We start from the raw sequence: 27,136 nt of genomic DNA on the forward strand, positions 1-27,136 counted from the left end.
CCTAAAAAGATGCTTGAACTTCGACGAAATCACCAAAAGTCGCTGTACTTCCAGCGCATTGACATGTCTTTATATACTATCACATCAATATCTCGCAACTATATACACGCAATCGCACGTTTGTGTCAATCTTTGTATAACAAATTCGTCGCGAAAACGTTTAAGTCTAATTCTAAGAATGACATTATTTGTCATGCAAACTACGTATTTGTCGATTATTTATTTCGTAAGCACAAGGTGCAAAACTTTCGTTCAAACAAATATTGTCACGACTTAACAGCTTGAGACGTTTGATTATTCTAAGAAATGGTAAAAAATATATTAATTTTGAAATTTTTAGTTCTCGGCATAAACTCGACCTCACAAACATATATTAATGCGTATACTTTAATCTTGAAAAAGGATTTTAGAATCTATGAAAATGAAAAAACTATTTATTGTACAAAAATTATATGATTTAGTCGGTAATACAAACGGCTTTAGGATCCCCTTAATAACTCAGTTTGTTTTTTATTTTTTCCATCGATCAGGTTTGACATCGCAAGTTGAAGTGGAAAATTTCGCGGGCTGGATGCAATCCACGAGCTACTTATAGTTGTGTATCATTATCATAAAAAAAAACATAAAAGCCACGGGTTAAATAAACAATTGTATCATTGATATATAATTTTATATTAAATTTGAGATATAAAGATTTTATTAAATTTAAACTATTACTTCTTTGAAGTGCAAATAAAATGTAAATAAATATCATCTGCATGTGCAAATTAAATTGGATAAAGATTAATTTAAATAGAAATCATAGATAATTTATATAAAGCCAAAAATATAATGCAAGAGAATAACGATAGCGATAGAAATAACACGGTTTCAACCTGTCAAAAATCGGATACATCGAAATACTCGTATATAATTTTTGATAGCTCTCCCTAAAAAAATATTCTTTCAATAAACGAATACCTCTTACAATTAGCATTTTCTCTAGGCAAAAAATTTTACATAAATCAGGTGAGTGTATCTATAACACGTATTCATGTATCAAAATAAGGAGACATAAGCTATGATTAAAAAGAAATTTCTCTACAGAAAATTCTATTGTAATTCGAATAGCCTTTAAATAAATGGATATACAATATTAGCAGCACATTTATTTGTTAGAAAATGTTTGTCATTTATGTGCTACCATAACTACGCGTGCATGTCAGTACATCCAAGACATTCTTCTAACAATAAGAAAATTGTAATCTTAAATGCACTTTATGGTTATATTCCTTTACTTTGTAGTATCTTGCTGAGGTCGTATATAAATCCTCTAATATTAAAACGGAATCGCTAAAAGGCAGAATATTTTGGGTGAAGTTGTTATTTCTATGGCTATCGTTATTTCTCTCGCATTATGTTTGGTGTTTAAAACTTCGGGGCCCCTCAGCACTAGAGGCCCTGATGCATGCTATGAACTCCCCCTTTACACGGCCCTGGTCCGCCATTATTGAAGCATGTTATATAATTTAAAATTAAAAATAAGATTCTACGTATTTGACCGAAGTACATATGTAAATTTATTTCATGTTAAATTCCAGTAATAATAAATATAAAAAAAAATGTGATTATTACGCAGATTGCTGTTCATTTACAAATATTAATTTATTATTTACTGACATCTCGTAATAGCGCGTGGTTCGGAAGTCTGAAGGCTATAATGAGATTGCCCCTAATTCACTCCAAAATAAAATTCAATATATTAATGACTACACTGGAAAAAATGTATAAACAGCGTTATCTTAATTGAAAATAACTTTGTCAATTTAATAACACCATTAATAAAACAAATTCTTATGCTCTTGTTTTAATAAAATTTTATTTGTTTCACTAATACTGTTTAATTAATACTGTTGTAACACAAATCAAAAAGATTATTTTCAATTGAAATAATGCTGTTGAAACATTTCTTTTTAGTGTACTGTTATTCTTCACTTATGCTACTCATAACTTGGAAAAGATTTTCACGCTTTTTTAAGATTCGCTATTACGTTCCAGTGTAATTTCCGTAATTAATGTTTCAAAACACATACAAGGAATTGATGTATTTAATCAAAGGTTAGGTGTAAAAAATGAAGATTTGATATTTGATTATATCAGATATATTTTTCGTGTTTTGAATTGTCTGCTGATTTGAATTTAATTTGACCGCCGTTTTCTTAATCGATATATTGAATAATTTGAAGAGAGAATCGCAGAAATCTTAATTAATATATATCTATAATTGTATACTAACATATAATGATATATGTTATTAATAATTCTGTAATAATGCGCTTCGCTGTCACATTTATGCGCGTTATTTGAAATCATGCGTACAATATCACGACTATATATTTTTGTCTTAATCAAAAGTTACAATAATTCAAGTCTTCTCGCGCAAAACTATATAATGTGAAGTTAGTCCCGTGGTTTTATTTTTCGTCTATGCAAAACAGCGCAAATATCTTTGCTGCGTTAATGTGCGGGATGCTAATCGTCGAGCGGATTATCTTCTTTGCGTTATCTTTCAGTCGCAATAAAGCGTCGCAAAACATTACGTGATCATCATATTCTGGTGATTGATATGCGCAGAGTCGTTGCTGGTCCTTTCGGGAGTGCGTTTGTATGAACGTCATATTAATGGGAAGGAATATTAATAATAATAAAGCAGCGGGAGAAAAAAGAGAAAGAGATCAATCTGGAAGTCATTGGGCGACAATGGAGCATCCGAGAGATAAGTAATTTATGTATTTATGTACTATATGATTGATCATTTTTGGATGCGCTACATTTGAGCCGCGAATAATGCACTCTGAGTGTCATTTTATAGTATTTTGTGCAAAAACTATTATATGTATATATATGTATATTTCGCATTAGATAAAGATAAAGTTTCGAGAATCAGAGACGCCAATACGATGATCATGTTGCTGCTCTCGGATGAGAAATGCTGCTTGTTCAGATAAATTGATGTGACCTTGACCATATTACTTGGAACTAGTCGTAATGTAGCAAAATGGTTGAGGTTACATCACATTGATAGCGTAGATAAGCCAGGTGAATGAGCGAGACTACATAACACTAATAAATTTCGCATTGGCAATTTCCATCGCCAAGTGAATGTCATTACTACGTAATACTAACTAATATCTTCTCTCCGTCGCAAGGACTGAATTGATGCTCGCGAACAGAAAATGTAAGAAAAAATAGATATCAAACATATTAAAAAAATTTTTTAACCACTCAGTTATTTTCCAGATGCGCTCTTTGAATTTGTTCCTTTTTTTGCTATATGGTTTAGCATATTTGCAATGTATATACTAAGTTTTATACTAGATAATGATGAATAAGAAAATGAACTGCTTTTCATCTCTAATCGTTTTTCTCGCTTATTTAGAAAAAATAGCAAGAGAAAATATTGCTTAAAAGTCTAACTCTCAAATAGCTTTAAATACGAATCAGTCTTGAAGCCCTACTGCTTACGTCTTACTGTCTTAAGTTTTTTTGTGTGCCATGGCTTTTAGTTAATAAACAGAGTATAATTTTGTTTCCACACGATCTTCTTTTGTTAAATATAAATTAATTGTAAACAAAGTAGATCAATGACAAATAAATTACTTTTTCATTATTTCTTAATTTAATTAACAATTACCAGCGTGTAATTTCGTTTCCATCAGATCTCCTTTTGTTAAATATTATGTTATAAACCAATAAAGATAACATTGTTAACTAAGCTAAGGAGATGGTAATGATAAAGCGATTTATTCGTCATCGATCTCTATTTGTTTATAATTTAACCTAATATTTGACAAAAGGAAATCAGATGGAAAGGAAATTATACATTGGTATTTGTTAACAAATATCAACGTACGAGTATAATGAGCCGTATAATGAGTCGTTTCCACGGTATAAATCTTGAAAGATCCAGATTTTATATGATTACTGGACCTTCTAAGGCTTGTAGCGCGGAAACGGCTCATAAAATCAAATTGTGCCCATTGAAACATTTGTTCAGAATGAAGAGAACTACAACATATCCAAAAATTAGTCAAATTCGCAGAAAGACATTTTCCCATAAAATTGGTGCGAAATGATTTGGTTTATTCCGGATGTCTCACATGTAATGACTATGTTTGACTAGAAATTTTATTAGTGGTTTCATTGTATTGACTGTATTAGAGGAGAATTGAGGAATTATCTAACTTTATCATTGCATTAAAAAGAACTCGAACAAGAAGTCTGCTCAGTTGAATTTGTCAGCTTTTATGAACTTTGTATTACGGTAACAATTATTATATTTTGACACTAATTATAGCGCCGCGGCAAAATCTCATTGGCAATTTGAGTTGCAACTTTAGATATAATATTGAATTAATTATAAAAAGTAAATGTAAAAACACATGCACAGATCGATGAATACTTGTTGTATATATAGTATTGTTTGAGATCGAAAGATGGTCGCGCAATATTGTCGGCAGAGAAAATCTGCATAAATTTTGTATTTGCGTTATCCTTCATATTTTAAATCTTATTTCGTTATTCTTTGTGTATGATATGGGCTTCTAGAAAATTTTAGTAATCATCGATGACATCCAAATGTTTGTTAGTGCTTATTCTTTCTAAAAAAAAAAGAAGCCCATGTCATACATAAACATACAGCTATCTAACGCTACTCAAGCTAACAATAGACTGCGAGTGCATCTCAGCGATTAATAACGTAACTCGCCGCCAATCGCGTTCGTGGATCTTCTTCCACGCATGATTATAAGACTCCTTGACCTGCAGGTCACATTAAATTTTTAAGTACTATTAGAGCCTTCTCATTGGCAATTAAGGAGAAAGCGCCTTATCTCACCAGGATAAAAAGGCGAATCAGTTGTCGGCCGCTCTCTTTCTTTTTTCGTTAGCATCAGTTGAGAAAACCGCTGAGACCGTCGAATAGAATTCTTAATCTTGCCTAAAAGTTTCACGTCGTGAGTTTGTTCTGCCTGAAATTCAATTATATGTAGTAAACCGAGTGTAAAATAAATTTGTACTGTGCATAAACCTGTGAACTTTGTGTCTTTTTTCGTGACGTTACACCAGCATACTTCGTCCGCTCTCTTTATCCGTGTTTGTCGTGTGCTCTCGAACAAGTGTACTATACAAACGTAAGTTATTCATTGACGTTTTTGTCTTCCATGCGTTTCTATATACCAGCTCGATAAGTGAATTATTTTAAGAGGATAATACATAATACTTTAAAACAGATTGCAATTCAACATTGTATACAACACAACAACGTCACTGATTACTGACCATATATAATATCATTTAAAATTACAAATAGGATTGTTATCATTTTTGCCATTTTATTTTTATACGTTTATCTCTGTTGCAGAGCACGATCTTGTACATAGAAATTGCACACATTTTAGTTATTATAAGTGACATTTTTATTTTTCTATTATTTCTATTATTTATCTATCTATTGTTTCTATTATGTGTTTCTATTATCTCAGCAATAAACTTTTAAAAAGCTAAATATGTAAAAGTTCGCAATTCAGTATTGCATATAATGCAATAGTATCGTTAAAACGCATTATACTGTTTATATAAGAGACTTGGCGCTGAGACACCAGTGTCTCCAGATATTATCTAAAATAATAAGTAGATAATAGAAAGTTGAAAGATTTTAGGTTCGAATCTTGACTGAGATAATATTTGAAAGTTCTTTCACAATAAGTTTTTTTTACAGTTTTTTTTCTGTTTTTATTTAATTTAGGGAGGGATTATTAGCGTTTCAGAAAAAATATTTCTGCAACTGATTGTAGTGAAAATCTGAAAAGTTATCGGCGCGCAGTGATATCTGAAATAAATTGATTTAATAAAGAATATATTTGTTCCAAACATCTATAAATTTTGACCATGTTGGTGTTCTCCATTGCATTTGATGTATACATATATAGGGTGTCCTAAGTTTGTGCCAAGGACTTTTGTGTGGATAAAGCAGATTAAACTGAGTCGAAGAGTTTTCTATTTTGCAATTTTCGTAATAGTTAACAAGATATATTAATTGCTAACAATTGCCGAATATTAGTCTTTAATAATTTTTTACTCAAATATTATCAACTTTACAAAAAAACTGCAAGATACAAAAATCTAAATTCTAAGAATTTTTTCAGAATTTTTTAATCAACTTTTTAGTACTGCATTTGTTTATTTGTGCCAACATAAGAGAGAGAGAGAGAGAGAGAGACAGAGAGAAAATACGGTTTAAAAAAATTTAGAAAAAAATTCTCAAAACTTTATGAGAAGAAAATAAACAATTTTTTGTTGTTTTTGCTCTCGCTGTTTTTCTATAAAGTTAATAATATTTGAGTAAAAAATTATTGAAAACCAATAGTCAACGATTTCTAGTAAATAATATCTTCAAGAATAGATGTAAATCAGCCAATGCGAGCCAACACAGGTTAAGCGTATGTGAATAGTTTATTCTTGAGAAAAATTGACAAACGGTTTAATCCTTTCGGTTTTCCCTTTGGGTCTTTCTTAATATAAAAATAAAAATAAAATTAGTGATGTATAAATTTAATATAAAAGATGCGATACAAAGCAAATTGACGTATCGTTAACATATATTCATAAAATGATAATAATGCTGTTTATTGTATCTAACAAAATACTCAAATCTAACATTTCAGATTATCTGTAATTTAATAAAGTCGAATAAGTCATTACAACATAAATTCAATTAATTGAATAAAAAACTTACGTATAATAATGTTAACGATGATATGTGAGATAAGACATGTTAGCACGCAAAGACGTTCAAAGAGTATGTGAGAGGTCAAAATCAATTTATCGTTAGTCATAGATACAAAACATAGATGATAAATAAATACAATATAAATATAACATGGTAATAAATAAATACAATATATATATATATATATATATATGTTTTAAACAATAAATTAGAGAAATAAAACATAAAAATGTCAAATCTTTTTAAATAGATCTTGGTATAATGAATCTAGAAATTCTGTATCCTCCTGCACATTTAATCCATTTCTTTATTTGTTAATAAAAATTGATTCTGAAATGTGTGTGTGTGCGTGCGTGCGCGCATGTAAAATCTCTTTCTCTAGTTTTAGCGGATGTAACTCAGGATTTGGAACATAACATATTTAATACACTTACCACACATATTCCATTTTATTATCGTTATGTGGATGATATTGTTTTAGCGGCTCCGAATAATCTTATTAGTACTATTTTGAATTCCTTTAATTCTTACCACGAGCACAACAATTTTACGGTCGATTATGGTGATAATAGCATAAACTTTTTGGATGTCAAACTTTTGATTGAGAGCGGAAGAGTTATTTTTGACATTTACAAGAAGCCTACAAATTCCGGAAGATACCTTAACTTTTTTTCTAATCATCCTATAGAACACAAAAAAGGTGTTGTGATTGATTTGTTGGATAGAATTTTATTTCTTTCCCATCCTAAATTCCACAACATTAATATCAGTTCTTTAACTCTTATAACTCTCCAACGGAACGGATGCCCATTAAAATTTTTATTTACAACGATGAATAATAGAATTAAAATTTTGTCATTAAAAAAGAATTTTGATTTTATTAAAGAACAAAATGTCAATTCTAACGTGGATTCTTCTATCATTAATAAAAAATTTTTTACCATTCCTTGCCTTAAAAAAACTTCTGAAAAATTCAAATTAGTTTTAAATAAATTTGATTTTGATTTAGTGTATAAATATGAATAGCATGAACACGTTCATAAAAACTGACAAGGACAAGATTAAAAAAGATGAGCATTCTAACGTTGTCTACCAAGTCAATTGTAAGGATTGTAATCATTCTTATGTTGGTCAAAAGGAAGTTGAGGACGCGTCTTAAAGAAGATCAGGATCTTGTAGATCCGTATTACAAATCAAACTAATCAAGACTCCTTATAAATAAAAGAACTGGAAAGGATACGGATAGTAGGAGTCAAGCGCAGAAGACGTCGCGCAAATAATATATCTATGAAGTGTGAAACTTCTTTATTAACTAAAACGCGCTTACATGTTTCGACTCACTTTTGAGCCTTCCTCAGAGACAACACACACTAACATACATAAACATACATAGACGTGACAACAACACAAGTCTTTATAGCTTGTCTATAATTGGAAAGTAGAAAAGTCCTTGGAAAGCCCCTCCATATCCGTTTGCAAATTAAGTCCGTGTATCTCCTGATGAATATCATCTCCGAAATTAGTCTCTTTCTATAGTGAGGTTCCTTGTCCAATATTGCAACTTTCTCCCAATCTAGATGCCTCATGGCCTTCTTGCTCCGTTGAGTAGAGATGTTCCATCTCATGTGGTTCTTATGCTCCGTGATTCTTGACTTTAGCTGTTGTGAAGTTTCACACTTTATAGATATATTATTTACGCGACGTCTTCTGCGCTTGACTCCTACTGCCCGCATCCTTTCCAGTTCTTTGATAAACTTGTAGTTTATTTCTCCTGTAGAGCGATCTTCATATAAATTGTATTCCCCTTTTTGTATAAATTCATTCCCCATTTTGTATAAACGCATTCCCATTTGTGCAATTGAACGAGAACTCATAAGACACCTACGTCAAAATAAGGAAGTTGAAAGAAATCAAGAGAACCTGACATTGGGACAGAAGTGATGACAATATTGGAATGGTGCGTCGGAATTGCAACCATCCTACTAACCTTTCTCATTTATTTTGGATATTTCTTTAAATTTAATGGTGTGAAAGTGAGTTGTTGAACTTTATTTTCTGTGTTTTTGCTATAAAGTGTGCTAAGATTATAACTTAATATTTCTTGAAGGATTTAAGAACTGAGACTAAGGCTCGTAGCTTTTACGCGAGTAGTAAAAATCGAAAGATAGGCAAAAAACTACCGCCGGTCTATCCGAACGGATGGTTTGCTCTGCTCGAAAGTTCGCAGATAAAAAATGGTCAGGTGAAACACGTGTCTGCTCTCGGCGAAAATTTTGCAGTGTTCAGGTACGTCAAGGTGCAAAATTTTCTTTGATTATTTTTCGATATATTTTAATTGGAAATTTTCAATCCATCCGAATCCGTATTAAATCTATAAAAATGGATTGAATTCCATATAAAAAATTTTTATACATGTAAAAGTTTAAATAAATTAAAGTAATAATTACATGAAATTCTATAGTTATTATTTTAAAACAAAAATATACGTTAGCTGTATAATGAAGGAAATGAATTTTATTAATATAAAATATATACAAAAGCGATTCATTTATTGATTAAAAATAAGGAATTTATGTATGTAACATTTATTGTACATATTTACATAGTTCTTCTCACGTTTTCTTTTAATTATTAAATGAAATAGAATTCATGATATATTTTTACGGTATAATTTTTTTTTAACTCATTGTCACACACACACAGTAGAATTAAAAAATTTCTTATTTATAATTCCGAATAAAATAGCATTCATGATGTATTTTCTAATAAAACAATAGATTTTCTACTCACAATTTTGAATTAAATAGTATTCATGACTTACATTTTAAAAGAAAAACTTTTTTTATTTAATTGGGTTAAAAACTGCATTTTCAATTTTAAATTAAGCAATATTCACGATGCACACAAAATATTATAATATTATTTTTAGATTGAAAAGCATAGAAATATACTCCATGCCATTCCTATAAATGAAATAAAAATGCATTCAAGATTGAAAAGGATTCATTTTAACATTCATGAATCCGTATTTCTGAAAATCTGAATCCATTTTAATCCATTTTAGTCCATTCTCGTTTGCTGAGTATTTATTATGTAACGTTTTATCAATTTCTTCAAGAACCGAAAGAGGCGTTGTCAACATTTTAGACGCATATTGCCCGCATTTAGGGGCAAATATGGCAGAGAGTGGTCGTGTCAAAGGAGATTGTCTGGAGTGTCCCTTTCATGGCTGGAAGTTTCGCGGAGAGGATGGCTACTGTGAGAACATACCTTATACCTCAAAAGGTATTAATCAAGTTTTATATAATCTTAATTGAGTCTTAAGGTAAATTTTTACGAGCTGCTATAATCGACTGTTTCAGCGATAAAAAAGATCCACACACACACACACACACACACACACACACACACACACACACACACACACACACACACACACATGATCAAAGTGGATACTTAATATTTGTTAATTTTGACCACGTAATTCTTTCTGTCGCTGAAATAGTCAGTTTGAGTAGCTTGTAAAAATTTATTTTCAGACAACTAATAAATAAATCAATTAAATAACGCTCGTTAGTTTGCAATGCAAAAAATATACTTAAACAATCAAGAGATAATCAAATAAGTTGTTTAAATAAGTAAAACATTTAACAATTTAATAAAACAACAAATATAATACATTAATGTATAATACATTTTGGCTCAAGAGTCCAGTTTATAAATAAACAAATAATAAAAAAAATTTATAACAATATCTTTACATATTAAGATATTTTTCCGGCTATACAATCACGCTAGAAAGTTAATCGCATACAATCTAATACGCCTCTCCGCGCGTGAAGAGAGAAACTTTTGACGCAATCGTACATACATGCATAAATGTATCAAATTCTGTGTGCACGAACACTAGTCCGCACTGAAGTCAGTTGAAATGGCAACATCATGTCCTTGTCCCGTCGATCGGCGTGCAAGAAGGAGAATTTTATCAAATTACAAATTTAAACTACTCTAATTCAGAAACGGCACCGCTAGGCTCCCCTATTCCTTTTTTATAAAATTCCTACAATATTTCTACATTATATATATATTTTTTTTTTAAATCTGTAGAAGATTTTCGCCGCAAAATATTAAAACGTATTTTTCGTTGAACATTGTGTGTTTTATCTTCGATTACCATTATTATATGCCGATGGAGACAATTGTCTGGATATGACCTCTCTTATTACTTTAATTATAAATTTCAATATATAAAAATTGTTATAAGTTTTCTTTTAAGACATTCCACGTCAAACTGTGAATAACTGTCAAAAAATTCTTTTAGATATTCTACAGATAATCTGTAGAATGTCAGCAAATATCAGTAAATTAAAAAAAAATTAAAAATGACGGTATTTCAAAAAAAACCGGTTTGACGTAAAGTGCTTCTTTTATATATGTTTAATTATAAACTTATGAAGAATTGGTATACTAAAACGTATCATACATTAATGTATCATATCTGTTATATATTTTTATTAAATTATTAAATATTTTACTTATTTACTCGTTTTACTTATTTACTTATTTACTTATTTACTCTTTCGGTCATTTAAATTAGTACCTATATTCTTAGACATATCTATCTATTTTTTTGCTATCAACATATGTAGTCAAAATATTCGGATCGATTGTTTTCTACGGAATCACATCCCTGCATACAGACACCTATTTGTGCACTTTATCTTACAACGCAAGCATTTGTGTCCAAATATTGGGTGTTCATTTAGGGCTTAAGTTATATTCACAATTCTTGATTTTATACTAGAAGTATATATATGTAGAAAAATGTATACTAAAAATTATTTCTCAATGCATTTATCCTGTCGTATACCGAGCAAGCGAGAATGTATTGAAATGGATTAAAATGGATTCAGATTTTTAGAAATATGGATTCCTGAATGTTGAAATAAATCCTTCTCAATCCTGAATGTATTTTTATTCATTTAAAGGAATCGCATAGAGCATATCTCTATGCCTTTCAATTTAAAAATAATATTAGCAATTTCGGTGCATCGTGAATACTCAGTTCAGAATTGTGAATAGAAAATACAGTTTTTTTAATTCAAAGTTTTTTATTTAGTGAAATTCAAAAATAATATCAACAATTCTTTTGCAACGTGCTCAATTTAATATTCTAAATATGCAGTTTTTCTAATTAAATAAAAAAAGTTTTTATTTAAAAATGAACCATGAATGCTACTTAAATTATTCAAAATTATAAGTAGGAAATTTTTTGTTTTAATTCAACGAAGTTCAAAAAAGTTGTAACGTAAAAATAATTGAGCTACGTTCTTTTGTTTCTCTTTGATTAGAAGTAAAATGAATGATCGATATGAACACTCGCAAATCAAGTCGAACACACACACACAGTTCAATCTATTTTAATCTATTCAATCCATTTTCATGGTACGCATTAAAAAAATTTTAATTCATTTTAATCCATTCTAGTTTGCTGGGTTATAATTATTTTTTTTTTGCCCAGTGCCACATGTTGCCCGAGTGAAAGTTTGGAAGAGCTGCGAAGTGAATCACATTATCTTCGTTTGGTACCATTCTGAATCAGCTGAGCCGGACTGGCAGCCCCAGCCGCATACATTTATTTCTACAGGGGCCTGGCGCTTCCAAGGTCGCAACGAATATCTCATTAACTGTCATATACAGGTTTGTCGAACATTTGATTCTTTGAGATAGAAGATATATCTCTATTACACGGAAACCACTCGGAGAAGACTAGAAAAAAAAAAGCGTTTTCAATTAATCAAGCTAATTATTAGTGTTCACTTGAATATACTGTCGAGAATCACTTTTCAGAATCATGGACGGAGTAAAAGTATTAGAGAGAAAATTACCGTTCTATCCTCCCTACTTCCGAAAATCTCTGTTTTAAATAGATAATAAATTTAATCTGTGGACTTGTGTATTAGGATGTAACCGAAAATGGACCTGATACCATACATCTTAACGAGCTGCATAGTCGACCTATATTCCTCTCTGACGAATTTTCCTGGTTAGCTCGGCACTTATGGATCATCTACACAAGATGGCAACCTAACTGCTCATATAACAACCTCATGACAGATGAGGATGAAAATGAAACAATAAAGACGAGCGCCAAATTGAAAGAAGTGTCAATCCATCCAAATGAAAATGACAACGGAAATAGTCACTTCACAGCGCAATACAGAGACAGAAGTTGGGAGAAGCACAAGGCCAATGTGCACTTGTGCCACAAATTGATGCTTCTAAAACGTTTTAGCACAATGGAGTCCGATGTACGCGCTGAGCAGATCGGACCTGGCATTATCGAGCTAAATGTCAATACGTCGTTCGGATCTTTGTACATTTTATTAATAATAACGCCGGTCGAACCGCTGCTACAACGGGTGATTCATCTGATCTTCTCGCCACCTCTGCTGGCGCCATACGCTAATTTGCTTTTCCTGGGAGAATGCACGATGTTTGAGCGTGACATTAGAATCTGGAACTCCAAGAGATTCGAACGACGTCCGATTCTGGTGCGCGAGGATCGTACCATCCAAGTATACCGCAATTGGTACTCACAGTTTTACTCTGATCATAGTCCCACCTATGAGACGGCCATGAAAGATTTACAATGGTAGCAGTACCTCCTTCTTGCAATGTAACTCGTATAATTTCTATTATATTTGTGCAGGTATTATTATTAATATTATTATTATCTTAATAATAATATTAGTCATATTATTACTAAGATAGATAGATAGATAGATAGATAGATAGATAGATAGATAGATAGATAGATAGATAGATAGATAGATAGATAGATAGATAGGGAGAGAGAGGGAGGGAGGGAGGGAGGCAGGATAACTTATGTACAATGCTTATGTAAAGTATTTGATAGATATACATATATAGGTATACACATATATATAAATTATAATATAAATAGATTAGTATAAAATAAGATCAAAATCTTTATCATAGTGTTCATACATTTTTACTGCCGCTTTATATGTTTGACATATCTGCAATGTACATACAAAATTCTACATTGGACGACAACAATAAATAAACGATGAGCTGTTCGTCATTTAGTTATAATTGTTGTTACTTATTGTTTCGCTTATTTAAACAAAAATAGCGAGGAAAAATGTTTAAAAATCTAGCTTTCAAGACATTGCATTTAATTTAAAACAAAATGAGTTATAAAAATTAAATATTAAAAACACGCACAAAGATCTATAAAATTTTATTGTATATAGTAACAAATTCCGGTTATTCCATGATATTGTCATTCTGTAAGCATTTCTATTAGCCTGATAAGTTAATCGTTTAAAGAAATAAATATGTTAAGATTCAAGACATATCACAACTCAGCATTGCATGTAACGCAATAACATCATAACATCATCGTCGAAATATGTATTACATAATAATAAAATTACTATTAGAATTCTTATTTGTCTGATACATGCAAATTTGTTCCATGTATATTTCGTGTTATATATTTTCATTGAAAACAGTTACAAGAAAAATGATTATTACATAGTATGCGGCCAGTTATAGTAATAAAATAATTTCTGCAGTTAATTTCAAAGCAAGCAGTTTATATATTTAAAATGAAATAAATGAGTGTTTTAAATTTTCCGCTAATTTTAATTTAATTTTTCAGCATTTTTTGAAATTGGCGGATTGAATAATTCAAACAAAAACCAGAATATTTATTGATATGTAATTGTATTGTATGTGTGCGAACAGTGATACATGTTAATAATAATTTGCTACGACATTTATGTGAGTTATTCGAAGTGTAGTAAACATGCAATGTTAAATCATGACTCTATATATTTTGTCAATCATAATTTACATTAACTCACGCTTTTTTATGCGAAATTAACAGTGTATGCGAAATTGAGAGTGTATAGGATTTAATATTATTACTACAAAAGAGCATTTTATAAAAATAACAGTAAAATTATAAATATTTTAATTTTTTATTTTATGTAAGAAATAATAATTGAAATTGATAAAATTTTTTGTTATCTTCCAAAACTTCTTATAATTGTTCTGAATAAATCTTCCTAAAAATCTTATAATTATAATGTTTATACATAGACTTAGAAAGAATGTATACGATATCAACTATCTTTCAATCTATTATTTATGTGTAAAGTTTATTAAATTCTTACTTACATTTTATCTTCCAGAAAAGTTAATAAAAATATTTGCATAAAAAAGCGTTATATTATAAACAATTATAAAATTTCAAATATTTTCTATTTTTGTATAAAGATACATTAATTAAAAATGACTAAAATGGAAGAGAATTTTATTTTTTTATGTAAAGTTATAAATCTTTCTTCTGGGAGAGAAATATTTATGACAGCTTAAAAAAGAAATTTGAAACAAGTACTTAAAGCTGCCGGAAATAGACCCACAGGCCACCTTTCGGCGTTGGTAAAAACGTTCCAAGAATCATCTTTAATGGTATTTGCGTTCTCGGCGACAATTCCATTCTGTATTTTTTTAGAATCATAGCCAAGCCTGCCTTTATTTGCAGCTGAGCCATTCTCATACCCACACAGATTCGCGGACCTTCGCCGAAGGGAAGAAAAGTAAATTTCTCAATATTGTGTTTTCTATCCGAGTTGAATCTTTCAGGATCATATTCTTCGGGATTTTCCCAGTATTGTGGATCTGTGTGCAGAGCTTGAAGCGGTATCAGGATCTCCATTCCGGGTTGCACGCGACAGACAACTCCATCGGATCCTTTCAGATCGAACTCTTCCGTGCATCGTTTCTTCATCAACAATCCTGGTATTAACCTCATCGTTTCATTGAAGACCTGATCTATGTATGTCATTTCTTTCAAGCCTTCGTAAGTGATTTCACCACCATATTTATTAAGCACAGATGTCACTTCCTCACGTAATTTTTCCTGTATGTCTGGGTACTGAGCCAAATAAAACCCAATAAAGCTCATAACACTACTAGACGTCTCATATCCGTCGACAACGAACGACATCGCATGACCTGCGATCATTCCAATGTCAAATTTATCACCCTCCGCTCGCTCCTGTTCCATCATCAGATGAAGAAAGTCGTTTCGAGGTATTCCGTCTTTTCTCCTTTGCTCCATGAGTTCTGCAACCAATGTTCTGAAGAAGTTGTCGATGTGCTTCGGAATAAGGTCTAGTTTCAAGATTTTATTTAACGACGGAATGAGAAATACAAGAGCGAAGATAATTGTAGTTCGTTTCGACGGTTTGAAGATGGCTTGTCCGAGTTTCCTGAAAGATACATTTTTTTTGTCATCATCAAAGCAGTATCCATCTACACCGAAGCCAGCAGCAGCTACCACTTGCGCGGAGTATTTAGAAAATAAACTCTTCAGTTCGAACTCTGTCTCTTTGTTGCTTAATTTTCTGTCCATGTAATTCTCCATCGTCGCACACACCTTTTTAACGCTTTCGAGCAGGATCTTCAATCGCATACTGGAAAATGCGTATGCCAATCGCTTTCTGCTGTTTAGCCACTTCTCGCCGGAAAGACCGAAAGGATTATATGACATGAGACTGTCTGATTCTTCATCAATATGAACAGCATTTTCGGCAAAACTTGAAAAATGGGTTTGCAGCACCACTTTCACTAGTGCTGGTTCGATGATCAATAACGACGGTGATGTAAAGTCATAGATCCCAATCATGCTATGTCCTTTATTGTCCTTGTAGATCTTGCAACAAAAATCGGTGATGTGCGTCTTCATGCAGATCACCGATAGCATGTTACCGAACCCCGGCAATGCTCCATCCACGCACGGAATTCCACGTTTTTGCCAATACTTGTAATTTCGCGTCAGATAAAAGTAAAGGGCTATAAGTGCCCCGAAAATTAGAGACACCAGCACGACGGTCATGTTGTTGCTCTTGAATAAGAAATGACGCTTGATGGGATAAATCGATGTAGCCTTGACCACGTATCATTCACGACTGCAGGTCGGGATGTAGCGATGTGGCTGAGACTAGATTACATTGGTAGCGTTGATAAGTCGGGAGAATAAATGAGACTTCAAAACAGTAATATGTTGCGTTATTAATGATTCCGTCAAGTGAATTTTATTACTTATAATGTTGTAACTAACATTTTCTCTCTATTGCGGAGACTAAACTTATAATCATTAAAAAGTGAATATAAAAAAATATATTCAGCATATTAAAAATTTTTTAAATAATTCGTTCTTCTACAGATCCTTCACTTTATTGTCGCTTTCTATGTTTGACCGTATCTGCATTACATTATACAAAGTTTTATAACAATGTTAAATAAGGAAATAAACTTTTCGTCATTTAAATCTAATTGTTGTTACATATTTTCAGACTTATTTGGACAAAATGGTAAGCTATAAGTCTAAAAGTCTAGTTCTATTAAGATATTATTAATATTATATTTAAAACTTTTACAATAATAAATTATGAAAAGCATACACGATGAAAATATATGTACAAATCTATGAAAACTCATTATATTATATATAAATTCCAGTAGTACAATGATGTTATCTTTCATGCTTTTCTATTACTTTGATAAATAAAGCTTTTAGCTGAAGATAAGTATGTAGAAGTTCGAGATAAATCGCATTTCAGCACTATATCTGACGCATAACAGTATCATCATTGAAATATATTATTGATTATATAATATCAGCTAAAATGACAAGTAGGATACTACGTATTTGACTGATGCGTGCAAAATAATTCCATGTTAAATATTTCTTAATGATGACAGATGAAAAAAGAAAATGTTATTGCATAGCATAGTTTGCTGTCAATTAACGGTAAATGATTTCGCAATTGATTATCAAAGTAATAAATTGATGTCATCGACCGCAAGTAATTTATGCAGGTGTTTAGAATTAAAGAGATAAAAGATAAATATTTAATGTTTGATTATAATTTTTTTTTTTTTCAATTATTCGAAGATTTGAATTTAATTTGTTCCCCATTTTTGGAATCGGTGGATTGAATAATTTGAATGAGAATTAGAAAGCTGGTCAATATACGTACTTCGGTTTGTATATACTTATAGTGATACGCGTTATAAATAATTTGCTATGAGATTTATGCGAGTTATTCAAAATGTATTGCACGAGAAATATTAAATCACGACATTCACGACTATATATATTTTTGTCAATTATCAATTAACTCACGTTTTTTCGCGCAAAATTAACGTGAAACTGATCGTACAACCTTAATTTCTGTTCATACAAAATATACGAGTATACCTTCTCTACAAAATGCTAATTTTCAAGCAGATCGTTTTTTCGTGTAACTATATTTTCTCCACGCTACCTTTCAACTGCAATAAAGTGTTTATTCCAGTGTCACACGATTATCATTTTGGTAACTGATATGTGTAGGGTCACAGTTAGCCTTTTCGCCAATGCGTTTGAGAATGCCACGATGAAACAGATGAGATATAAAAGTGGGGAGAGAGAAGAAGAAGATGTGAAAGACGGTAATAAAAATGCAAGTATTTTATTTATTTGCTATTTGCTTGTAAAATTAATCATTCTGGGATCAATTATATCCCGGGGCACAAATTACATCTTTCATGCCCTATTTTGTAGCGTTTTATACAAAAGATGTATTTTTTTTATTGTATTTCTTTTGTTTCAGTGATGGGCACGTAATTTGTTATTTAGTTTTATCTCACATTTAGTAAAAAATGAAAATAAATAATACCTCACGTTCACATCGTGCGTGATACGGCATATAATTCAATAATCCGAAATAACGGAATAATTTAATAATCCGGAATATATCCTTTAACAAAAAATGTTGCACAGACTTAGACTTTTTTGTTAAAAAGTGTATATATTTTGATAATTTAACTTTTTTTTTTAATTGTATTTATATAATACGATTTTTGTCTTAGAATGTGAGAATATAATTTTTTTTAAGTCTTCTTTTTAATCTTTGAAATGTGATATATTTTGAAATACAGGATGATACTAAAATAAAACTTATAAAATTTTTTAAATAATTGACAATTAATAGTAGAATAAATTTGATTTATTTAAAATATCCACTTAAATATACTTCTGATTATTTCGTATTAAAGCAATAGCTAGAGTTATCAAGAGAGACTTATTATTATTGTTTGTACAAAATACATTTTTTTTTAATTGCAAAATCTTAAGAACTTTAAACTTATTATTTTTTTCAAAGTATACAGTAATTAAAGATAAAATTTTTATTTTTTTTACTACACTAAGAATTTACAATTATAATATTTATATAAAAAATATTTTAAAAATTACATAATTCTAATGACTCTGATCTTTTATTTTTGCATGAATATAATTAAACTCTTGTTTATTCCTTTGCTTAATTAAAAGTTTGTGAAAATATATTTGCATAAGAAAATACCAAATATCTTTCTAATTTTTGTATAAAGATATAGTATTAAAACTGACAAAAATTTGAAAAGAACATTATTTAAAAAAAAAAATTATAATTTTCTATTTTGATATTAAAAAGAAAATATACACGACTAAAAATTAAAAAAAAATTAATAGAAGATATTTAAAGGTGCTGAAAGTAGACCCATAGACCGCCTTTTGGTATTGGTAATATGTTACCGGGCATCAATTTTAAAGGTATTTGTGTCTTTGGGGATAGTTCCAATTTGTATTTTTTCACAATCATAGCCAAACCTGCCTTTATCTGCAGCTGGGCCATTCTCATGCCCACACAGATTCGCGGGCCTTCACCGAATGGAAGAAAGGTGAATCTATCGATGTTGTGTTTTCTGTCCGAGTTGAATCTTTCAGGATCATACTCTTCCGGATTTTCCCAATATTGAGGATCTTTGTTGAGAGCTTGAACTGGTATCATAATCTCCATTCCAGGTGGCACGCGACAGACAATTCCATCGGATCCTTTTAGTTCGAATTCTTCCGTGCATCGTTTCTTCATCAACAATCCTCTGGGTATTGACCTCATCGTTTCATTGAAGACCTGATCCATGTATATCATCTCCCTTAAACTTTCATACGTGATTTCACCATCATATTTGTTGAGCACAGATACCACTTCCTCGCGTAATTTCTCTTGTATTTTCGGGTAACGAGCCAAATAAAATCCGATGAAGCTCATAATACTGCTAGACGTTTCGTAACCGTCGAGAACGTATGACATTGCCTGACCCATGAGTATTTCATTATCGAATTTATCCCCTTCTGCTTGCTCCAGTTCAGTCATCAAATGGAGGAAGTCGTTTCTAGGTATTTCGTCCTTTCTCCTTTGTTCCATAAGTTCTGCAACCAATGTTCTGAAAAAATTGTCGACGCACTTCGGGATTAGGCTTGCTTTGAAGATTTTATTTAATGATGGAATGAGAAATATAAGAGCGAACATAATTGTATTTCGTTTCGATGGTTTGAAGATGGCTTGTCCGACTTTTCTAAAAGATACGTCTTTTTTGTCATCATCAAAGCAATATCCATCTATGCCGAAGCCAGCAGCAGCTACCACCTGCGCGGAGTATTTGGAAAATAAACTCTTCAGTTCAAACTCTGTCTCTTTGTTACTTAACTTTCTGTCTATGTAATTCTCCGTCGTCGTACACATCTTTTTAACGCTTTCGAGCAGGAGCTTCAGATGCATGCTGGAAAATGCGTATGTCAATTGCTTTCTGCTGTTTAACCACTTCTCACCGGAGAGGACGAAGGGACTATATGACAGGAGGCTGTCTAATTCTTTATCAATATGAATAGCATTTTCGGCAAAACTTGAAAAATGAGTTTGCAGTATCACTTTCACTAGTGCCGGTTCGATGACCATTAACGCTGGTGTTGTAAAGTCATAAATCCCAACCATGCTGTGACTTTTATTGTCCTTGTAGATCTTGCAACAAAAATCGGCAATGTGCGTCTTCATGCAGATCACCGGTAGCATGTTACCGAACCCCGGCAAAGCTCCATCCACGCACGGAATTCCACGTTTTTGCCAGTACTTGTAATTTCGCGTCAGATAAAAGTAAAGGGTTATAAGCGCCCCGAGAATCAGAGACACTAACACGACAATCATGTTGCTCCTCTCGTATGACAAGTAACGATTGATCGGATAAATCGACGTGTCCCTGATCTCGTATCGTCTGCGTATGGTCGTGATGTAGTAAAATTGTTAACGCTTAAATACGTTGATAGCGCCGAAAAAATAGGCGAGACTGAATAATAAAATTTGTACACATGATTTATATCGTGTTTGCTAAGTAAACTTTATTATATAAGATTAACTAACATTTTCTTACAATTGTGTAGAAGAAATTGATTTATATAGTCATTGAAGGAAAAAAACACATTCAATATGTTTAAAAAATTTTTGATCATTTTAGTATTGAATATTTCAATGTGTTGGAAACGAAATGAAAATATTTTAACTATGAACTTGATATATGTGTATATAATAGAAACGATTAATTTGAAAGGATATTATTTTAAATTATTTTTCTAGTTGCTTGTGACATATTGCATCAAAAAAGCATTAGTTCAAGAAAGAATGAGTTCTTTATCGAGTAAATGGACATGACATCAATTTCGTTTAATAAAGATTTATTATATAAAATATATACAAAGTCTAGGGAGCTAGCCAGCCGGATGTTAAACAATATTTACATAGAAACTAATATTGAAGTTTATTAATCATAAAGGATTCTAACATACGTTTCGACTTTTTTACAACAGATCTTCTTTAGTGTAAAAATTATAAAATAAAATAAAGCGGATATTAAAAAAATTTCTATTTATAGACAAAAGATTTATTAGATTGTTGTATTCCGTTATCGCTATTTGCTGTATATTTTAAGAGATAAATTAATATTTGTGTATTTCATAAAAAGAGACCAAACTTATTTACGTATATTTTATCACATACATTATTTTATATATATCAAACAAGACAAAATTTATCTGTATATTTTTTATTATATATTTTATTATAAATTAAATGTTATATGGCTTTCAGAATGTTTTATGGTATTATATTTATTTGATTTATGTATGCGTAGGATCTCTGTTGATCGTAAGTGCGTATGAACGCTATAAAGAAATGTAGAGATGGGATATATGCGGAAGGAGAAGAAAGAGAAAGATATGTGGATGGTATCGTGCGATATTGGAGTATCCAAAGTAATTTATTTATTTGCTGTTTGCTATTCCATTTTTATGAAATTCGTACCTCAGTTGCACCTCTCAAATATATTGCTTATATTGTGACTGATTGTCGTTCTAGAATGTGTAAAAATATTTTTTCTAAATATTTTTTTTATGATAACAATATAAATTGCGTAATTTTTAAATAAATAGTTTAAGATTAATAATAGCATAAACATATCAGATGTTAAACGTATTTTTGACAATTTTCTAAGAAAGTAATAAAATCAGCAGTTGTAAAATTTATTATTAATTGTACAAAGGAACATATTATAAAGAATTTTAAAATTTTTAATACTTGATAATATGCTTTTATCAAGATATATATATATTCTTTTATCAAAATAATAACTTTTATTTTTAATACTTCTTTATTTTTATATATAAATGCATTATTTGAATGTGATAAAATTCTTACTTTTTTACTAGATTAAAGACTTATAATTATATTATATACTCACTATTTTGATGATGATGAATGAAAAATTTATGGCAATAAACAAAGGCTTTTTATGATTAAATCAGTAATAATAAATTGGGAGCATGAAAATCAACGCTGGACATTTTATTATTAAGTAAAAGACATTAAATGTAGCACATACGAAGTACTAGTTCTAATGTTAAAATGTAGATATCACTGTAAACGCCTGAAATTTTTTTACAAATATAATTAAATACGAAAAGTCCTATACTCGATTAAAGCAGGATCATAGTGTTTAAATATATCTTGTGAATTTATATAAAATTAAAATAGAATTTTTCGTATTTAATTAGATCTATTCTCATTATCCAAATTCGTATAATATTTGTTTATAAAGTTACAAACCCAGTGATTTTATCGAGAGTATACTGATTTGATTGAGTATATGCAGAAGCTGCGTATATCTTTTGCATTGGGTGTGTTTAGCAGCGCAACCGCTCACTAAGCTGTTAAACAGCAATTAAATATGACTGGCTTTTATTTTTAGAACCAACATTTAAATTCAATTGCGTAATGAAATTGATACTCAGCCGCTTAGTAAGCAGTTGCGCTACTGGGTGCACCTATTGTTTCAATCGCCATGTGAACGCCACAAGGAAAAGTGTATCGTGTCGCTTGCGAGTTGAAACAGCTGTACAAGCGTCATGGACTTTAATTGCGCAAGCGATAACTCATAAAACATTTTCTGCTGTTGTGTCCATATGGCGACGTGTAAGCCGTTCTAGTAATGACGGAAATAAATAGACGTTGCATGTCCAAATTGTAATTTGCTTTTATTTAAAAAATTCGGAGCTGCTGTTATAATTGATATCCATAATTTGTCATTGAAACTATTATTTTGTATGTTGTGAATTTTTTATTATGTCTCAACGGAACACCCTATATAAAGTATATAAGAAACCTTGTAAAGAAGTACAAAGATTACATTCTTCCTTATTTTCTTAATAAATTAAGAGAATGAATTAAGAACTTCTAAAAATATACGTATAAGAAAATATTTTATAAAAAATACTAAAATTCCACCTTGTCTATTTTTATATAAAAATACAGTAATTAAAACAGATTAAATTTGAAAAAAATTTCATTTTTATATGAAGATTACACAAATATTTCCTTTGGACATAAAAATTATTCATGATGCTAGAAACTAAACATTGAAAACTAGAAAGAAGTTTATTATAAAAAAGATATTTACATTTAAAGCTTTCGAAAATAAACCCACAGTCCTCCTAGCGGTACTGGTAAAACGTTACCAGGAATTATCTTTAAAGGTATTTGTGTCTTCGGGGATAATTCCATCCTGTATTTTCTTAAAATTACAGTAAAAACTGCCTTTATTTGTAGTTGAGCCATTCTCATACCGACACAGGCTCGAGGACCTCCGCCAAATGGAAGAAACACGAATCGATCGATGCTGTGTTTCCTATCCGAGCTGAATCTATCAGGATCGTACTCTTCGGGATTTTCCCAATATTGAGGATCTTTTTGCAGACCTTGAACTGGTATTAGAATCTCCATACCGGGTTCTACACGACAAACAATTCCATCGGATCCTTTCAGTTCAAATTCTTCCGTGCATCGTTTCTTCATAATCACTCCTGCGGGAAGCAGTCTCAGTGTCTCGTTTAAGACTTGGTCCATGTATGTCATTTCTTTTAAGCCTTCATAAGTGATTTCTCCGTTGTATTTGTTAAGTACGGATAACACCTCCTCCCGTAATTTATTCTGTATTTCTGGGTGACGGGCCAAATCAAATCCGATGAAGCTCATGACGGTGCTGGTAGTCTCATAGCCATCGATGATGAACGACATTGCGTGGGCCGTAACCATTTCAAGGTCGAATTTATCGCCTTCCGTTCGCTCCTGTTCGACCATCAAATGGAGAAAATCATTTCTAGGTGTTTCGTCCTTTCTTCTTTGCTCCATGAGTTCTGCAACCAGTGTCCTGAAGAAATTGTCTACGTGCTTCGGAACGACGCCTAATTTAAAGATTTTGTTTAACGATGGCACGAGAAACGTGACAGCAAACACGATTGAATTTCGTAAAGACGGCTCAAAAATGGCTTGTCCGAGTTTCCTGAAGGATATATCCTTTTTCTCGTCATCGAAGCAGAATCCATCAACGCCGAAACCAGCGCCGGCTACCACCTGTGCGGTGTACCTGGCGAACAAGCTCTTCAGTTCGAACTCTGACTGGTTATTGTTCAGCTTTTCATTCATGTAATTTTCAAACGTTGTACACACTTGTTTAACACTTTCGAGCAGAATCTTCAATCGCATGCTGGAGAATGCGTAAGACAAGCGCTTTCTATTGTACATCCATTTCTCACCAGTAAGAACGAAGGGATTATGTGCCAGGAGCGGATCTAAGTCGGGATTAATATCGATGGCGTTTTTAGCGAAACTTGAATAATTGGTTTGAGTTACCGTTTTTACTAGCTCGGGTTCGAGGATCATCAATGCTGGCGACATAAAGTCGTAGAAACCGACCATACTGCGACCCTTGTTATCATTGTAGATTTTGCGACATAACTCACCAAGATCCGTCTTCATTAAGATCACCGACAACATGTTACCGAATCCTGGCACAGCTCCATCCACATACGGAATTCCACGTTTTTGCCAATATTTATAATTTCGCGTCAAATAAAAGTAAAAGGCTATAAGCGCCCCAAGAATCAGAGATACTAGCACGACGGTCATTTTAACTCTCTCTTGGACGAGAAACTACCGCTTGGTCGGATAAGTCGTTAACTATATATTATTCGCGACTGGTTGTGATGCAGCGGAATCGTGGAAGCTATAATAGTGCAATGATAGCATCAGTAAAATGAGCGAGATTGCGAAACAGTAATGACCTTACGTTGGCATATTCAGCTCCATTAACTTTACTACGACGTAGTATTAAGTGAGTATTTTCCAATTTAGAAAAGTGGAGGGGTACGTAACTTTTCTTATCTTAAAAGATATAGAAAAATATACAGAATACAAATTGCCATTAGCATATCTTTTAGAAAAAAAATAATAAATAAAGTTTAAACAGTAAGACTAATTTGTTATAAAAAAATATTTTCATCAAAATAGAAATGAATATTTATGTGGAAAATATTAAAAAAGAAAATTGTTTATAGTGATTATTTAAATTTAATTTACATATTGATAATTCTAAAAATGACGCTATGTTTTTACTTGCGTGACTTCATAATTAAAGAGAATTAATAAAAATTTTGTACTGTAATTTTACACAAAAATGATATAGTGAAACCTCATTTTTTTAATTTCAAGTTGTTCTTTAAATTTCATTCTTTTATATTCATATAACTCTTTAAAAATAATAATATATTCTTATATTTTGTTCTATATATTTTGTTATATATATTTTAAATAAAGAAAAAAATTAAAACGTTATTTAGTACTTATTATTTTAAATAACTTCTTCTTACCTATTTCTTATTTAATATTTTAAATACGTTTTTGGAATTTATTTTATATTTTTTATTTTAAATAAGTTGTATCAGTTTGTTATCGATTTTGTATTTTAAATAATTTTCTAAGAGCTATTTTATATTTTTTATTTTAAATAAATTGTATCAGTTATGTTACCGATCTGTCAGTAAAAGTAATGGCTATTAATTAAATTATAGTATATTTATAATAAAGTATAGTATGTGTGTGATATAAGATATACTTACATATGATCAAAGTTTTAATTTTCCACCTGTAGTTCGCAAAGGGTTAATACTTATATACTATTAAATATTAATTATAGGCTATAGTTAAAATGAAACACAAGAACGTTATACTTATAAATGAATATTTATATATTTAAATAAATAAAATCATAAAAATATTTTGTATTTAGTATTTGAAACGTTTATTTAAACTATACGTATATTTCTTATTTTAAATTTTAAGTAAATTTTCGAAATTTGAATTTAAAATGAGATATTGCCTTCGAAAACTTATTTAAAATAAAAGACAAGTTATTTTTCTTATTTTAAATAAAAGTTCTATATTTTAAATAAATAAATGCATTTTGGGTTCTATTTCTTATTTCATATTTTAAATAAGTTTCTGAAACTTATTTTATATTTTTTATTTTAAATAAGTCGTATCAGTTATTTTACCGAGCCCTGGCAATAACTGATAAAAATCATTATATATATTCTGTTGCTGTCATTTTTCATCATAATGATAAAAATAAAAAGATTAATTATTCGTTGCTAACATGTTGCTGTTATATTGCAGACAACATAATGAATCATAGTTTGCTCTAATTTTGACAACTGATTACAATGATTATGTATATAAGCAGTAATGTTAAATTTTATAATGTGTTATATAATATTTTGATGTCAGCAAATGTACAGCAAATATATAACAACATATGTAATGCATTAGTTTGCACAATATGTGCTATATCATGCTTAGCTATCTGGAAATATCTTTTATACAATTTTTTTCTAGTTTAACTAGTTCCCCGTTCATGTTATCATATATTAATAAAAAAATCAGTAATTATAAGCTATTAATTTTGCAGTGAAAGCACAATATAGCTATTTTTAATATCGTTTATAAGATTCTTTATCTTATGATTAATACTTTATTTTGTATTATATGTTTAATGTACAATAACATTTACAAGGAACCT

General features: G+C 30.7%; 4 protein-coding genes across 4 annotated transcripts; 1 reads left to right on the forward strand and 3 right to left on the reverse strand.

Annotated features, from left to right (window-relative positions):
- The first annotated feature begins 8,635 nt into the window (after nt 1-8,635).
- LOC108750059 (cholesterol 7-desaturase-like) lies at nt 8,636-13,477 on the forward strand. Its single transcript, XM_018489269.1, has 5 exons — nt 8,636-8,802; nt 8,877-9,055; nt 9,888-10,054; nt 12,291-12,469; nt 12,733-13,477. Exons 1-5 carry the CDS (start codon nt 8,710-8,712, stop codon nt 13,426-13,428), a joined length of 1,314 nt encoding a protein of 437 aa, XP_018344771.1. The 5' UTR covers nt 8,636-8,709; the 3' UTR covers nt 13,429-13,477.
- A 1,677-nt stretch (nt 13,478-15,154) lies between these two features.
- LOC108750058 (probable cytochrome P450 6a14) lies at nt 15,155-16,795 on the reverse strand. The gene has a single exon (XM_018489268.1). The coding sequence runs from the start codon at nt 16,701-16,703 to the stop codon at nt 15,201-15,203; it is 1,503 nt and encodes a 500-aa protein (XP_018344770.1). The 5' UTR covers nt 16,704-16,795; the 3' UTR covers nt 15,155-15,200.
- A 2,579-nt stretch (nt 16,796-19,374) lies between these two features.
- LOC108750056 (cytochrome P450 6j1-like) lies at nt 19,375-20,939 on the reverse strand. Its single transcript, XM_018489265.1, has one exon. It carries the CDS (start codon nt 20,878-20,880, stop codon nt 19,375-19,377), a length of 1,506 nt encoding a protein of 501 aa, XP_018344767.1. The 5' UTR covers nt 20,881-20,939.
- Nucleotides 20,940-22,825: 1,886 nt separating this feature from the next.
- LOC108750055 (cytochrome P450 6j1-like) lies at nt 22,826-25,269 on the reverse strand. The gene is made up of 2 exons (XM_018489264.1): nt 23,681-25,269; nt 22,826-23,364 (listed from the first exon to the last, which is right to left on the reverse strand). Exon 1 carries the CDS (start codon nt 25,186-25,188, stop codon nt 23,683-23,685), a length of 1,506 nt encoding a protein of 501 aa, XP_018344766.1. The 5' UTR covers nt 25,189-25,269; the 3' UTR covers nt 22,826-23,364; nt 23,681-23,682.
- Between the last annotated feature and the right edge of the window lie 1,867 nt (nt 25,270-27,136).

Source organism: Trachymyrmex septentrionalis, unplaced genomic scaffold (assembly GCF_001594115.1).
Source record: "Trachymyrmex septentrionalis isolate Tsep2-gDNA-1 unplaced genomic scaffold, Tsep1.0 scaffold32, whole genome shotgun sequence".
Classification (NCBI taxonomy): domain Eukaryota; kingdom Metazoa; phylum Arthropoda; class Insecta; order Hymenoptera; family Formicidae; genus Trachymyrmex; species Trachymyrmex septentrionalis.